This window comes from Rhizoctonia solani, chromosome 4, assembly GCF_016906535.1.
Source record: "Rhizoctonia solani chromosome 4, complete sequence".
NCBI lineage: Eukaryota > Fungi > Basidiomycota > Agaricomycetes > Cantharellales > Ceratobasidiaceae > Rhizoctonia > Rhizoctonia solani.
In genome coordinates, this window is record NC_057373.1 from 2,370,215 (window position 1) to 2,387,121 (window position 16,907).

The following is a 16,907-nucleotide window of genomic DNA, read 5'->3' on the forward strand; positions in this document are numbered from 1 at the left end:
AGGGCCCGCCTGTGCTTGGCCGGCATTCAAGGCAACTATAGCCAGGGCGATAGCAGAGGTAATAGAGAGCTTCATTGTGGAAAGATCGATTGAACGTGGGGGTTTGTTTAGGAAGGTACCGAGTGGTGTCTGGCAAAGACCATGAGCCACGCTATTTTATACACAAATCAAGGTGGCTATTTGTATTGATGTGATATTTGCTTCTGACTCAAGTCACTCTATTCGACCAATCAGAAATTTGGCCGCTCAACGAACCCTCGTGGTTACCCTGGAATCACGTTGAGATCGCGCGCCCACTACCTAACTTCGTCTATGAATGCCATCATGTCATTCTGCTATATATCTATTAAGCTCCATGTGTATGTGTCGTAGCTCCTAAATGTCATGGGACACACGCTTCCGTCAAAGGAGTGGCTAAAGGACAGTGGTTTGACGCCTTGTCCTGGTCTTCGGAAGCGAGTAATATTATATGGCACTCAATGGAGCATGATCCCAGGACCTTAAACGCATCCATAACCAGACGAAGGTACGAGATTGTATGTGTGAAATTTGCTAAGATACTGGCGTTATTGTAGTGGTATATTGGTATTATTATAAAAGAAGGCCATTCCTAGTCATAAATGGCCATAGTTCTATGCAAATCCAATGTGAATGCCGAACTAACGCCCTGTTCTGAGTCCCGGTAATTTCAGTAGCCACACTATACCACATTATCGGCCATTAGTCATCCTTTTGTATGCACCACTGTTCCAGATAGCCGAGGCGCATAATCCGTCCAAGTAACGTCTACAATGAATAGCAATTCACACACCCCTAGGACTTGCCCGCCGGGTAGTTTCAGAGAGGAAATGTTTATTATACAAATTTGGGACCCTAGATAACATACAATCACCAACTATTTTACACTACTGTTTAGTCCATTTCTTCAATCTCAACATCATCGTCGTAATCCATCATGTCATCGTACTGAGCCCCAGTCCCCTCGTGATTAGGTACGATGTGGAGACGGTTATGAGGTCCATCGAACTTGACATTGACTACCTCGCCATCTCGGATACGCTCTTCGAGTATCAAGACCGAGAGTGGATTGAGCAACTCTTGCTGAATCACGCGATTTAGCGGGCGAGCACCATAGATGGGTGAGTAGCCAATAGAACCAAGGTAATGCTTGGCTTCCGGGTCGATATTGATTTTCAACTTGCGATCCGCGATGCGCTCTTCGAGCTCCTTGAGGCGAATGTCAACGATTTTCATCACGTTTCCGCGAGACAGAGTGCGCTAAGAGAAATAGTCAGTAAACTTGGGCACGCGTGTAAAATCATTGAGACTTACGAAGACGATAACCTCGTCGATACGGTTGACAAACTCGGGCGGGAAGTGGGCTTGGATTGCGCCCATGACAAGGTTGCGTGCCTCGGGCCTGACAGGACCCTCACCCATATCGTTTAGGTACGCTGCCCCAAGGTTAGAAGTCATGATGACGACCGTATTACGGAAGTCAACAATGCGACCCTGTCCATCAGTTAGGCGACCATCGTCGAGGACTTGCAGGAATAGCGTAACAAATTCACGAGAAGCCTTCTCGATCTCGTCGATGAGGACAATACTGTATGGCTTGCGTCGCACATACTCGGTGAGCTGTCCTCCGGAGTCATGGCCGATGTAACCCGGAGGTGCACCGATAAGTCGAGAGATGGAGTGCTTTTCGGAATATTCGCTGCCGTCAATACGGATCATGGCATCAGGTGAGTCGAAGAGCAGAGTTGCCAGCTGGAAGTGTAAGTCAGTATATGCGTACAACCCATAGTCAAATACGACTTACTGTTTTACTCAGTAGCGTTTTACCAGTACCGGATGGACCGGCCATGAGGAACGAAGCAATGGGGCGGTTTTTGTTTGCCAAGCCGCTGCGAGAGAGACGAATCGCATTCGCGACAGCCTTGACAGCCTCGGGTTGGCCGACGACACTCTCCGAAAGGATCTTTTCCATACGCAATAGTTTCTCGCGTTCGGTTGACATTAGGCGGGTAACGGGGATTGAGGTCCAGCGAGAGACAATTTCGGCAATGGCTTCAGGAGTGACTGCGTCGTTGGCTGAAGGCTCTTCGCTTTCCTTCTTGCGTTCGAGGGCTTCGAGCCGCTTTTGGAGGTCAGGGATAGCATAGTATCTTAAATCAGAGGCAGTAGTAATATCGTAGCGCCGCTCAGCGTCGTCTGCCTTGGCCCTAAGCTCATCTATCTTCTTGCGAATCTCGTTGAGCTCATTGCCGCGGCGCTTCTCGTTCTCGTAAGCGGCCTTCATAGGTTGGAGACGATCTTCGAGGTCTGCAATGGCTTTCTTGGCAATAGTTAGACGCTCCTTGCTCGCAGTATCTTTTTCGCGCTAATAGAGAACGATAAGTAATCATAGACGCTTTGAAAAACGCATGTAACTTACCTCAAGAGCATGAATTTCAATCTCTAGCTCGAGTTTCTTGCGCTCCAGTTTGTCAATCTCCTCGGGGCTCGTTTCGCGGGTGACCCTAACGCTTGCGCAGGCCTCATCGACCAGGTCAATCGCCGAGTCGGGGAGACGGCGGCTGGTCAAGTATCGGTGTGCGAGGACAGCCGCTTGAATAAGCGCGGGGTCGAGGATTCGAACACCATGGTGAACTTCGTATCGTTCCCGAATACCACGGAGAATACTAATGGTGTCGGGAACGGATGGCTCGTTGACGATGACCTGGGCGAACCGACGCTCGAGCGCCGCATCCTTCTCGATGTACTGACGGTATTCAGCATAGGTCGTCGCACCGATACAACGAAGTTTGCCGCGAGCAAGTAGAGGTTTCAGAAGATTCGCAGCATCTAGTAGAGAATGTTAGTAGTAAACTTAAGCATGAAGGAGAGAATACATACCGATTCCGCCACTCGAATTTCCACTACCAGCCATGATCAGGTGCAACTCGTCGATGAAAAGAATGATTCCAACGCCCTCCTCTCCCTTCTTCTCGATCTCGCTCAATACAGACTTGATCCGCTCCTCGTATTCACCCTTGTATTTGGCGCCAGCCATCAATGCACCCATGTCCAAGCTGAACAGTCGTCCAAGCAAGGATGCGGGAACATCACGCTTCACAATGCGTTGAGCCAGACCCTCTGCGATGGCAGTCTTTCCGACACCAGGCTCGCCGATAAGAACGGGGTTGTTCTTTGTTCGTCGACACAAGATGCGGACAACTCGCCGAATTTCGTTGTCGCGTCCAATGACGGGATCAATTTTGCCCTCTTCAGCCAGTGCGGTCAGGTCAACCGCATACTTGGTGAGCGCATCGAAGCCTTGCTCGGCATTCTTGCTATCAACCCGACGGTTTCCTCGAGTTGCTTGTGTAGCAGTCTTGATCGCGGCAGGGGTAAGATTTGCTTCTTTCAGCAAGGCGATAACTCCGGAGTCCTTGACGAGAGAGAGGATGAGATGGTCCTGTGCAATATACGAATCATGCTGCAAGAGGTAGTCAGTATTGTGTCTGACCCAAACTTTATATAACAACATACCATGTCCTTTTGTATACTCTGTGCCTCCCGAAGTACCTTCACAGTCGCTGAGCTGAATGTCGTTTCATCTGGAGGTGGGTCTTGAGAAGGTAATCGCACTAGTTGCTTCTGGATTGCACGGTTTACGGAGGCCTACAGCAAGAGTAAGAAATGAATAAAACTAATAATGGAAATTATACTTACAATATCGCCACCAGCTTTAGCAATCACTGATGCAAACAGAGATGTACCAGCCGCGTTGTCGGCAACACCACTCCCTTCGTTGAGTAGCGCATTAGCAATGTGGAAGGGAGTAACTTGAGCGTTGGCGTGGTCCTTGGCCGACTGAACCGCAGCCTGCAAGGGAGTGGATTGAGTCTTTCTTTTATAATTTAATTAAGTCATGCCACTTACGGCAATGGTAGTTTCAGTCTTGTCGGTAAAGTCAAAATTCATGTCGTGTATAAGTATAGGAGGGTAGGTAAGTGATAACTAGTTGAGTGGTGAGTCGGTGGGGCCAAAGAAGGTGGTCTATTTATACCCGTAACAACCAATCCTCGACCATGTTCCCCCATGATCGAGTTGCGCCCAGAATTCTATCGCACTTTCTGGACAATTCTGGCACTGGTGAGCCCGGTGATGTCAGGGAAGGTCCCTGATTACCAGCCACGGCCAGTTGCCAATTACCTTTTCTGATTCACTTTGACGTCACAGTGACCTGCGAGTTGCATGGTCTAAGCGCCTTGATCGGACCTTTCGTTGACATCGACGACAACCAGCCATAGATTGCCACTCCGAACGACTAGGCTACCGCTATGGTGTGGTCGTTTCTCAACACGGGCAAAGAGGCCCTACATGCGGTTAGCAAAGAGCATAGCTCGTGTATATCTCATCTCGTCCGAAATATTACTAACCTTAAATCAACTAGCTTCTTAATAGATTCTTAGCACCCTACGTCGAAGGTCTCGACACATCGCAACTTCAGTATGGTGTTTGGCAAGGTCTGTCCTCATTTGAAGTCGCAGAATGAGCTATATTCATTATATTATCAGGCCAATTATCTCTTCGAGGACTTAAGCTTAAGAAAGGCGCTTTGGACAAATTTAGGTTGCCAGTGGATGTGCTAGAGGGTATGCCAAGTTTGGTAATGTTGGTGAAGTCATTAAATCTATTTGCAGGATATGTCGGTACATTTACATTGACCATTCCCTGGCAAAATATCACTGGTCGACCTGTGGAAGTATATATTGAGGATGTGTATTTACTGGCAGTTCCCGCTGCAGAGAGCACAGTGAGGTCATTTGAGCCGCTGTTTACATCATTCTAACATACTTCTAGTTCGATCCCGCCGAAGATGAAGAGCGGAAGCAAGCAACTAAACAAGAGCGTCTAAATGCTGCAGAGATTGTCCGAGTTCGGGGGCAGATGGCCGACGCGTCCACTACAAGTATGTTTGTTCCTCGTCGAGCCATGACACTGAGTTTAAAATATCGGTCAAGACGACTCGCAGCAGCACCAAGGATTAATCGAAAGCATAACTGGGCGTATTGTAAATAATGTTCAAATTACCGTCAAGAATATTCACATTCGCTACGAAGATAGCATCAGCGCCCCAGGTGTGAGTAAATCGCTAATTGACATTGTGTTATATTGACATGTAATTTCGGTAGCATCCTTTCTCAGCCGGTATTACCTTGGCTGGCTTCACCGCAAATTCCGTCGACGAGAACTGGATTCCCACATTTATTCAGGATACCCGCGCTGGTGTCCATAAAGTAAGGATATCATGCTATCTAACAATCTGTAGTTATATTGAAGGGCTCCTTAGCTTGCAAAGTTGGAATCACTTTCGGTTTACTTTAATACCGATATGACCAGCATGGCCGGCCTTCCCTTCGCTGAGGCTATGCCTAAGTTCAACGCTGGAGTACGTGCTTGTCTCTCCTCTTCAACTACTCACTAAACATTCTTTCTAGATTGCTCATCGCGGAAAACCACAGCCCGATCATCAATTCATCTTGAAGCCTGTTACGGGCGAGGGACGCGTAAGTACCCAGCCAAGTATGCCTGTATACCAGCTCAACGCTAACTATGCGAATACTAGGTTATTATGAATACGAAGTTTGATAACCAGACAGCAAAGAATGATGTCCAAATACTCTTCGACGAAATCGGGTTCGTGGTCGACGACAATCAATACCGAGATGCGATTTCGATGGTGGATATGTATCATTTCTATTTACGGCAACAACAGGTCTGTGATAAATTTACGCCCAGATATATAATTAATTATTCGTGTGTCAATTCTATAGTATCGCGCGCATCGACCCACCGACGAACAATTGAAACCTAATAAGGCCCGGGCTCTACTCCGATTTGCGGGACAGATGATTCTGAAGGAGGTCCATGAGAAGAACTACAAGTGGACATGGCAGCATTTTGCGAAGCGACGAGATGACAGGAAGGAGTATGTGAGGTTGTTTAAGAAGAAAGAGTCTGACAAGAACAAAACCCTTTACGCGGAGGTATGCACATATCTTCCCAAATAATTTTTATTGTTGTTACCAAAACCCGCCAACAACAGGATTCGGCTACATTTCAAGCGTTGGAACGAGAGTTGGCGTACGAAGACATTCGATTCTATCGCTCGATTGCTCGGTCAGAGCTGCGCAAAGAGCGGGCATCTCGAAAGGCAGAGGAAGAAGCGCACCATACAGTCCCTGCAAAAGCAGCATCTGCGGTAGGAGGCTGGACGTCTTGGATTTTCGGGGGCGGCGGTGACACACAGTCAGAGAAGCCTGAGGAAGATACACTTGGTCTGGATACTATGAGCGACGAACAGCGAAAGGAACTCTTCCAAGCAGTGGATTACGACGAAAAAGCAGCGATTGCTGCTGCTTTCGAGGCTCCGCGCGATGCGATTAAAATGCGTATTGCTGCCCAACTTAAGCGCGGCTCGTTCGCCCTGCGCTCTTCACAAGCCAAGGCTGGAGACGATATGATTTCTGTTGTTTTCGATGCTTTCCGTGCCGATATTATTCAACGCCCGGACAACATGGATGCTGTGCTAATGTTGGGTGGATTCGGTGTCTACGATGGAACCGAGCAAGGATCTATTCATCCACAAATAGTGCGAGTCAAGGAAACTCATCGTAAATCTACCATGGATGAAGGTGTTGCTGTGTCAAGTCCTGACAAGGCTTCCAAGGATAACTGGGAGACCACCATTGACGACCGTGGCAGCGAAGCTGGGGACGAGTCACTTCCTGACGACTTGGATGATTTGTCTGATCATAGACCTGAGCCCGAAAATAAGCCGGAGCGTATGCAAGAAATTGAGGACCCATTCCTTTACGTCAAGTTTGAGAACAATCCTCTTGATGAGCGCGCAGATACCGGCCTTACCGTTCGTATGCGTTATATGGAGATTGTTTATCATCGTGGGTACGTCGAGGCAATCTATCGTTTCTTGAAGCCTCCCGAGAGCCAACTGGAATCCGTTGGTGCGCTCCTGAACGCGGCAGGCGAGACGTTGGAGGGGCTTCGGAAAGAAACCCGTGCTGGTTTGGAGTATGCTCTACAACAACACAAGACTATCGACGTCAAAATGGACCTACAAGCCCCAATTATCATCATTCCTGAGGACGTCAAAGTCAAGCAATGCCAACATATGATTTTGGATGCTGGCCATATCTCCATCGAAAGCCAGCTAGTCCCCAAGGAAACTATGCGTGAGATTGATGCGAAGAAGAAACGCCAATATACCGATGAGGATTATACCCAATTGGAATCTCTAATGTATGATCGATTCTCTGTCAAACTTCATTCGGCCCAGGTTGGTCCCACAACCCAAGTACCCTGGACGTTTTGACTGAATTGTTTTCATAGCTATTGCTCGGGAGCGATCTCGAAACTGTTCTTGCAGGCCTAAGTCATGGTCATGACCGTGCCCAAGAGCTTCATCTACTCGAACGTATCAATCTCGATTTTGTTGCCCAGAATACTATTGTTCCAGATGCCCTCAATCTCGCGAAACTCAAAGTATCTGGCAAGTTACCCGAGCTCAAAGTCAATCTTTCAAATCAAAAGTATAAGGGCCTTATGCGTATCATTGATATTGCCATTCCAAAGTTTGGTGACGACACAGACGTATCAGCCAGTAAACCCAAACCAAGCACTGAGCAGATCCCCGATCGCCCATCCGCCCTTCCAATACCCGGAAACGTATTTTCACGACGGCAGCAAATATCCTATGCTATCGATGATGATATGGAGTCTTCAAATGGTGCCTCGAATCAAGACTTTTACGAAACGGATGAGGGAGAAATTAGCGATATGAAACTTCATCAGCACACCGTTGAGTTCACCTTTGAAGTCGAGAAGCTCCAGGCGTCACTTTACAAGACGGCAGTAGATGGAACTGAGAAGCTTCTTGCAAACACGGTTCTGGAAGGTTTTGCTCTTGAGTTTGCGATGGCTATGTTTACTATGAATGTTGATGTCTCACTGAGGTATGCTCAACAATTCCTTATAGAAATACTGACTATATGCGTATGATTTTTTTAGATCGATTGGCATCAACATGATAACGGAAGAACAAAAAAGGATGCAGCTTCTCACTTCTAATCAAGGTCGAGCTGGAGGCGAGACTAGTTCCGACCTTGTTCGTGTCAAGTATGTTCGCGCACAGAAGGAATCTCCGGAGTTCACGTCCGTCTATGATGGGATCGATCAAAGTGTGGATGTAGCTCTTTCGACATTTAGTTTCAACGTTGCCCCAGAACCGGTACTCACACTTTATGACTTTATCATGTCGACATTTGTTGGCGGTAACGAACCAACTACAAATACCCTTACACCTGCTGAGTCTAGTGCGGGCACACCTGAAGCAGAGGAACCACCCCCACCGGTAGACTCCGGTAAAATCAAAGTAAAGGTCAAGCTCACGAGTATTCAACGTAAGCAGATTGTGATTGGTTTAGCCACAAATAACTCATTCCTTTTTAGTGCTCTTAATGAATGGAAAGAAGATTGGAACATTGGTGCTTCCTTCAGCAAACGTCGAGGTCCTCCTACGACCAGGATCTATGTTGGTAGAAGCGAAGCTAGGTCAACTATCTCTTAGCGACGACTCAGATACACCTGTTTGCTCCAAAGAATTTAAGCAACTACTTGCCATTGAAGGGGAAGATTTGGCCAACTTCAAGTATGAAACCTTCGACCCTACCGATCCCGATTTTGATGGTATCAATTCGTCCATTCACCTTCGTGCGGGTTCGCTCAAGCTCACTTTTGCCGAGGAGCCTCTTCGTGATCTCTACGATTTTTTGGTTAAGTTTGCTCGACTGAAGAGTCTCTATGATTCGGCAACTCAAGCTGCGGTACAACGAGCGGCAGAGATTTCGAAGATGAAATTCGATGTTGTCGTGCAATCTCCCATCTTGATATTCCCGTGCAACGCAACTGCCTCTGAGGACGTGATGATTATGAAACTAGGAGAAATCGCTGCCAGCAACAAGTACGAAGGAGATGACGGCTGTATCAATGCGGGGTTGCGTGGCATTCGACTTTCCTCCAAGCTCTCAGATGGCTCAGAGAGGCACAGACTCCGTGTTATGGAAGACGTGGATATTACCGCCAGCATCCAACAATACGCAAACGTTGATAGAAATGCTCATCCGAACAAACCAGACACATATGTACGTTCGACATTGTTCTAAATGTCAGCTCGATGCTAATATAAGCGCATACACTTAGATTGACATCAAGATGTCCGATATCCGAGTGGCCTTGACTCAGACCCAGTTCTGTATTTTAATGGACCTCGCAAATTCGGTGCCTCAAGTATTTGCTACGGCAGAGGAGACCGAAAAAGAAGTAGAGCAATCGAACAACAAAATGCCTACTCTTCAGATTGAGGCATCGGTGCCTACAACTCCGGCGGATGACAACAATGCTCTAGTTGACCTGGGTCCAGAAATATCTTTGCATGCCACTGACAAGGAAGGAAAACCGATTAACGTCTGGACTACTCTTGACCTTGTGTTCTCATGTCACGCAGTGAAGTTGCACCTATATGATCAAAACGCTTCTCGTGAAGACAACCTGAAGGAATGTGGAATAGCTCGCTTTGCCCTTGTGGACAATATCGTGAGGTACAAGGCCCTCTCTGACGGTGCTTCAGAAGCGGAGGTAGTCCTAAAATCACTGACGATGAGCAACACTCGCCCTGGTCCTACAAAGTTCAGAGAAATTATGCCCGCCGCTCAACACGATCGCAATCAATTCATGATTCTTTATTCAACTTCAGGGGGACCAAACCCATCTTCGCGTGCGATTGTTACAATTGATTCCCCCAAGATTATATTCTCCATGGACCCTGTCTTTGCCCTAGTGGATTTCTTTTCCAGTCCATATGCTAATCCAGAAGTGACAAACGAAGAAAATGCTGGCGCACAAATCGAAGAAGTGGATACTGGTGCACAAACTTCTGAACTGGCCTACCGTGTTGATATTCACGATCTTTCTGTCAACATATTGGAGAACGACGCGGACCCACACAGTCAGGCAATTCACCTAACTGTTAAGGAGGTTTCCACTTCTCAGCAAGTGAGTGTGGTTATTGCTAGCTTGACCAACTGATATCGACTTTTGATAGGGGGTTATGGCTTTGAATGTCACCCAACTTGGCATGTCTCTCGGTCGAATGGGACGCTCAGCTGAAAGCGTTCGCTTTTTAGACGATATGGATGTCACGCTTTCTCTAGACACAAGGAAGTCTACAGCTCATCAAATGACTAGCATCGAGCTTTCGATGCAACCAATCGTATTCCGTGCTTCATACAGGGACATTAATCTCATCATGGCTATCGTCAATCGAGCAATTGAATTATCGTCGAAACCTCAGGGACAAACTCAAGATAAAACGCAAGATGCAAGGCCAGATGCAGTCTCGTCTGTGTCATCGTCGATGCCGCCCTTATCCCAACGTAAACCTTTGCCCTCATCCCGTTCACGCAAGCCCATCCGAAGAGCGAGCCACCGAGCTACTTCTGATATTCCTAAGCTCATGATGTCTAAGGAGAAGGTCTGTCTAATATTACATGTCAATCCCTAATTGTTTATCGCTTGATTATTATTATTTAGCTCAAAGCGTCGTTCGACGGATTCCGTCTGGTCCTAATTGGTGATCTTCACGAATTGCCAATGCTTCACCTGAAGACAAAGCCATTCGAGGTCTTGGTTAGCGACTGGTCAGGAGAAGTAGGTATACCTTCTATGTCTATGAATTCGACTCACCTTCGTCTCAGCTGAAAGCCACAACAACATTTGGAACTTCGATTAACTATTGGAATCTGGTGAATTCACACTGGGAGCCACTTATCGATCCTTGGACTTTCTCGATTTCCGTAAGTATTGGTATGGGATTAGTATGTCAATGACCTTCTCATGCACCTATAGGCTGTTAAAGAGGAGACTGAGGGCACCCTGACTGTGACTTTGGGATCAAAAGAGCGCCTTGATCTCAACATGACCTCTGCATTCGTAGAATTGGCTATCAATACGGCTATGGTATGGCAACAAAAAGGCGACCAAGTGCTACAGCGAGCCCGTGGAGGAGATGCTCCTTATCGCATTCATAACCGAACAGGAGATGTTATTCATGTCTGGTCAGATCAAGACCCGTCAGCGAAGCATGAGAAGACACCTCAATCTGTTAAAATCAATGACGGTGAGATAGTCGACTGGAGGTTCGATGATTGGAAGGCAATGCGTGAAGTAAGTGGATCGTTAGATCACGGGAGCTCTCAGTAATAATCCCCTCCCCCCCCCCCTTCAGCATGTATCGACCACCCGCGCCCATCTTATTGGTATACAGTTCCAAGGCAAACCATGGGAGCCGGTCAAAGGGGTTCCTGTCGATCGTGAAGGGGAATTTGTCTATGGGCTTCGACCAAGCTTGGATAAAGTTATGGATCGACTGCTATGCGAGATTACGGTGAAAGACAACGTGAAGATTATCACGTTCAGGTCCACGTACAATGTTGAGAATTTGACCTCATATACCATGAAACTTGTGCTGGTCGATTCATCTAACAAGCCGGCATATTCGGTTCAAAAGATCGGTAGGTACAACGGTTTGCTGGAAATGATAACGGAGCTTAATTAACCCCACTTTATAGAGCCCGGTGGGCAATATTCTCTACCGATAGAAGCTGTCACCAAGAATCGTATCAAGATCAGGCCCGACGGTATGTATGCACGCACACGCCGTGTTTCTTGAGTTAACACGTATGTTTTTTTTAGCTGGCTTTGGCTTTGGATTCTCTCAGACTAGTCTCTCTTGGGATGAGCTAATCAAACGGCCAAATGTCACCGTGGCCTGCCGTCATAATGAGAATACTGAGGCACCGTTCCGTTTCCAAGTATTTGCCAAGTATGATGCTAACGATCCAATTACAAGGTAAGATGGCTTTTATATAGCTTCGACCCTAAATGACACGGCCGGTTATCAGGCGGTACCCTAAGATGAGTCTTCGGGTCCGTGCTCCAGTTGAACTGGAGAACCTACTCCCATATGACATCAAGTACCGGGTATACGATAAGAACGCCAGTCTCAACTGGACCTCGTCAGTACATTCTCATGTCTAATTTACGAAGGCTGACAGCCTGCGATAAGATATCTTCGACGCGGTGGCGTAATGCCAGTTCATTCGGTCGAACTCACGCATCTCCTTTTGTTGAATATCGAAGCTCAGGATTCCGGTGAGTCTATTAATTCCTATACTAATCTCTTGCTCATATATCATTTCTAGGTTTTGCCGCGAGCTCGTTTGCAATTATCAATGCTGATACAGACGCAGACTTTGACATTGAAAAGACTCTAACTTTACCCGATAAAGAAGGCCGCAAGCTCGATGTAAGGCTCAATTATGTGTGAGTAATTGTACGTATATGCGGTATACCCTAGTCCTAATTCTTTGGCTAAGGCGACACCCGGACTCTGGTGGAGCGGTAAAGATACAAATCTACAGTCCTTTCATCATGATCAATAAGACGGGATTGCCATTTGCCTTGCGCGCCAACCGTACAACCCGTGCAACTGCCGCGCGTGATGTGGCAGTTGGAGATAGCAGTAAGTTGATATGACTGTGATGAGATGTATTATAACACCACTGATCCAAAATTAAACAGGCGCTCTTACGAAACCAACGCCCTTCAGTACGATTATTGTAGATCCTACTATTACTTCCTTCACTAATCCGGTATTATAGTGTTCTCCCATAGCAGTAAAGGAGGCAATGAGTTTTCTATCAGCGTTGCTGGCTCCTCGTGGTCAACAGTACGCTATGCTCTAATATTCTTTGCATATGAGCTCATGTGTTGTCTTTTAGCCCGTCAATTTCGAGTCTTTGCGAACGGAAACAGAGATCGTAATGCGTGCATCCAAGAATGAGGATATCCACGTCGGGATTTCATGGGCGGAAGGTCTCGGAAAGTACAAACTCAGCAAGGTTGTCACATTGGCACCTCGTTTTATCGTCAAGAACATGACCTCGCGTCAGCTATCTTTCCGGGAGCATGGTGTCCCGCTACAAAATGGCTCCATCCTCGACCCCAGTGGCCAGTCACAGCTGATGCATCTTCGTGCTGGAATGGATGGGCTTCTTACTTTTGCCTACACTGCTCTCAATGCTAAATGGTATGGTTCTTGTTTCCAAGAGGACATCTTCCAGGTTTGGCTTAAACTTCTCCAGGTCAGCTCCAATTAACATTCAGGATATTGGTCGCGTATACCTTCGGATGCCAACTCCTGAGAATGAACAACACCATAAACCACACCTCCTCCGTGCTGATGTTGCTCTAGAAGGCAGCACTATCTTTGTTATCCTGAGTCGTGAGACTGGGCCATGGCCATTCAAAATTGACAACCAGAGCGATTACCCTATAACTGTATCTCAAATGGCAAGTAACATTTACCATTCCCACTTATCTATTCTCATAGTCCCTATAGGATACCACTCGACTGGAACGTGGAGACCAACCTCAAGGTACTGCTTCTTATGATGTTGGTCCGCATCTTTCGATATGGTACGCTTGGGATGCACCCGCGGCTCGCGAGAAGAAGATCCGTCTGCTCATTAACGGGCATGCGAAACACGTCGACATCAACGAGATTGGAAACCTACCGCCCTTTCAGTTCCCAGTGAGTTGCACATGCAAGAATTTAATTGCTATGCACGTACTGAACCTAGATCAGGTTCCTCCCAGGAGTCATCGTGCAGTATCATTGGATGTCAAGGCAGAAGGCCCCAGCCAAACGCTTACCATTTCTAACTATCTAGAAGAACGAAGTGTATACAAGAGGCGAGCCCGAGCGGCAAGCGGTACCTTACAGCGTCAAGATACTATGAGCAGTCAGGAAGCCTTCGAGGCGGTAACGGCAAAGGCAAACGTTGGGCTTGTGTTCAAACTGGATTTCGAAGGTGTCGGGCTCTCCCTAGTCAACAAGCGAATGATGGAGATTTTGTATCTCTCGGTGGAGGGCGTGCTCTTGCAATACACTGACACTGATGCAGCTCAGATATGTGACGTCTCCCTGCGGCGCCTGCAGATCGACAATCAACTTCACGACTGCCAGTTCCCTATCGTCCTGCAACCTACTCTACTCGCTCAAGATCCCAACGCACTTCCAGCCATTCAAGGGTCGCTGATGATGCTCAAGGACAACTGTAAGTATTTTGCATGACAGCCTGTTATTATGACTAACCACCTTGTCAAGCTCATGGAGTCACATTTATTAAATACGCCTCGGTTCTACTCCAATCACTTTCTGTTCAACTGGATGAGGACTTCCTATTTACTCTGCTCGACTTTGCCAAACTCGAGGGTGTTGCTTGGGGATCGGAGCCGCAAGAGTGAGTTTTCAGCTTCTCCTGAGAACATATCAGCTAATCAACCACTGTAGTGTATTCACTGAACACCCAGTAGACATTCCTGAGCCACAGAATCTCAACCAAGGCGGACAAGACCTGTATTTTGAGGTTCTTGAGCTTCAACCAACCGAGCTTTCTCTTTCCTTCATGCGTTCACCACACACGAACATCGAGGAAGCCGAGAAGTAAGTCTCAATCGCATTGTACGCTCTTGTTGGACTCACCTTTGGCAGGATCAACACTCGGAACCCTCTCGCGGTAGTGATCAACGCAATGACCATGGCTCTAGGAAATCTTAATAACGCGCCCCTTCGCTTCAACGCACTGGCCATTCGAGATATGCGTCTCAGCGTTCCAATCCTGCAAGAACGTATCATATATCACTACCGTCAAGAAGTCCTGCGGCAGCTGTATCGTGTCCTGGGCTCTGCGGACTTCCTTGGTAACCCTGTCGGGCTGTTTACCAACGTTAGCGGTGGTGTGGCCGATATCTTTTACGAACCTTACAAGGGTGTGGTTATGCACGGGAACAAGGAGCTTGGTATTGGTATTGCCAAGGTATATAATATTCAGTTTAGATGAGGGCGGATGCTGAAGAACTGCCGTCTTACAGGGAGCAGCAAGCTTCGTCAAGAAGACGGTCTTTGGCGTTACGGATAGTATGACTAAAGTGACGAGTAGCATCGGCAAGGGTAAGCGCGTCTGTCCCCTCTCAGGAGAAACTAACTAACGCATAAAAGGCCTCTCTGCAGCAACCTTTGACGAGGAGTATCAACGACAACGTCGTCTTGCCCAACGTACAAACAAACCCAAGCATGCTATGTGAGGCTACTAGACTTGCATATACACACATCTCCTGACCTTCGTCCTCGATCAAAAACCTTTAGTTACGGAGTTACGGCGGGCGCTGAAGCTCTAGCAACAAGCATAGCTAGTGGTGTAGAGGGCGTTGTTGTACGTCATGTGTGCACTAACTGTATTAGTACCTCGTTAACGCGCGTACCTTTCCAGATGAAACCCATCGAGGGCGCCGAGACTGGTGGTGCAAGCGGGTTCTTGAAGGGTATAGGCAAAGGGCTCGTGGGGTCAGTCTCGTTCGACAAACGCCATTTCGAGTATAGTTCTCATCTGTCTCTTACTAGCAGTGCCGTTACCAAGCCTGTCATTGGCGTGTTCGACTTAGCGGCCAACGTGACCGAAGGTAGGGTTCTTGCACTTGAGTATCCAAATATCGCTGTACTAAACCTTTTGCAGGTATTCGGAACACAACCACCGTGTTCGATAATAATCAGTCTGAACGAGTTCGCAAGGTACGTGACCCGCGCGGTAATGTGATCCCCAACGATTCTAACAGACTGAGTACACCAGCCACGGCACATTCCACCCGATGGCATTCTCGTCCCGTACTCTGGCGCGGACGCACTTGGGCAAATGTGGATGAAAGACCTCGACGGTGGACGTTTCCGAAACGAATTCTATGTCGCGCATATCGGTGAGTCACGCTCCCTTCCGTTGCTGCTTCCTTGGTCCTGATGGGCCTGGCTCCCCTCCTAACTTACCTGACTGACATGTTTTATTTCGCAGACTTGCCAGGAGGAGACAACGTAGCGATGCTCACGACTTCTCGCATCATGACCTTTTCCGTGAATAAACTTCGGCTCGAATGGGAAATGCCGTTTTCGTATCTCCAGGGTGTCACGATTGAAGACACAGGTATCCGGTTCACGAGCAAGTCGGGCCACGATCATGACCGATTCGTGCCCATTCCCAAGAGCTCACCCAAGAAGTGGTTCTTCCACGAGATCGAAAAGCAAGTTGTCTCAATTGGTCTTTGTCGTTGCTTGGGCTCCTAACCTATAATGTTTCGTACAGGGTGGTGAAGAATTACAGCGCATCGAAGCGAATTGAGCGGTAGACTGCATATAGCTTGGACTCTTTTGAATATCCTGTTTCTTTCTTACGTGTATCTTACTACTTTGATAACACCATGATCTATATGAAGCTTAGACCCATAAACGCACGGCGACTGTTCTTGTTTACGGACTCCTGGAATCACCGGTTCAGTGCGGGATCCACTCTGAAGGTAGGTTAAGCATAACCTTTTATAGCATACAAACCAATTCATGGAGCCTAACGCCATAGGAGCCCCGAGGTCAATTAGCGAATAACCCAACTCGGAACCTTGTTCGCTCATTCGATCTTTGTAATTCGAGTTCAGAGGCCGTTATTTCCATTTCGTTCATCGTCAACGCGTCGAAAATAACACGGCCTGATTGGTCGGTTCCGTCGAGCTCCGGCCTTTCAACGTGGAGTGATATCAAACAAAAGGACAAGAGAGAAAAACCAGTCTTCGAGCGCTGCACACACTGTGCGACGGACTCATTAACCAGTAATTATATATCGGTATATAGACTACTTTCTCCAACCAGATCGACAACAAGCCAACAAAAAAGAAAG

The 16,907-nt window shown here is 47.5% G+C and overlaps 2 protein-coding genes across 2 annotated transcripts; one reads left to right on the forward strand and one right to left on the reverse strand.

Moving 5' to 3' along the window:
• Nucleotides 1-912: 912 nt before the first annotated feature.
• On the reverse strand, nucleotides 913-3,969 carry RhiXN_00787 (heat shock protein HSP104 family protein; the record flags this gene model as incomplete). Its single annotated transcript, XM_043320606.1, has 8 exons — nucleotides 913-1,278; nucleotides 1,333-1,770; nucleotides 1,823-2,383; nucleotides 2,438-2,847; nucleotides 2,899-3,481; nucleotides 3,535-3,666; nucleotides 3,718-3,870; nucleotides 3,928-3,969. The coding sequence occupies 8 exons, from the start codon at nucleotides 3,967-3,969 to the stop codon at nucleotides 913-915; spliced, it is 2,685 nt and encodes an 894-aa protein (XP_043179618.1).
• A 359-nt stretch (nucleotides 3,970-4,328) lies between these two features.
• On the forward strand, nucleotides 4,329-16,358 carry RhiXN_00788 (vacuolar protein sorting-associated protein 13; the record flags this gene model as incomplete). The annotated part of the gene is made up of 45 exons (XM_043320607.1): nucleotides 4,329-4,373; nucleotides 4,442-4,514; nucleotides 4,566-4,643; nucleotides 4,692-4,804; nucleotides 4,852-4,960; nucleotides 5,013-5,131; nucleotides 5,184-5,288; nucleotides 5,342-5,440; nucleotides 5,490-5,558; nucleotides 5,618-5,767; nucleotides 5,826-6,038; nucleotides 6,098-7,348; nucleotides 7,402-8,024; nucleotides 8,080-8,471; nucleotides 8,521-9,212; nucleotides 9,271-10,122; nucleotides 10,172-10,600; nucleotides 10,660-10,776; nucleotides 10,824-10,922; nucleotides 10,975-11,292; nucleotides 11,354-11,639; nucleotides 11,697-11,765; nucleotides 11,821-11,977; nucleotides 12,030-12,143; nucleotides 12,194-12,279; nucleotides 12,330-12,450; nucleotides 12,504-12,649; nucleotides 12,709-12,735; nucleotides 12,789-12,856; nucleotides 12,909-13,271; nucleotides 13,294-13,467; nucleotides 13,529-13,720; nucleotides 13,775-14,246; nucleotides 14,297-14,432; nucleotides 14,483-14,635; nucleotides 14,684-15,008; nucleotides 15,064-15,142; nucleotides 15,191-15,272; nucleotides 15,338-15,404; nucleotides 15,462-15,535; nucleotides 15,593-15,651; nucleotides 15,705-15,760; nucleotides 15,819-15,942; nucleotides 16,035-16,267; nucleotides 16,323-16,358. 45 exons carry the CDS (start codon nucleotides 4,329-4,331, stop codon nucleotides 16,356-16,358), a joined length of 9,645 nt encoding a protein of 3,214 aa, XP_043179619.1.
• Between the last annotated feature and the right edge of the window lie 549 nt (nucleotides 16,359-16,907).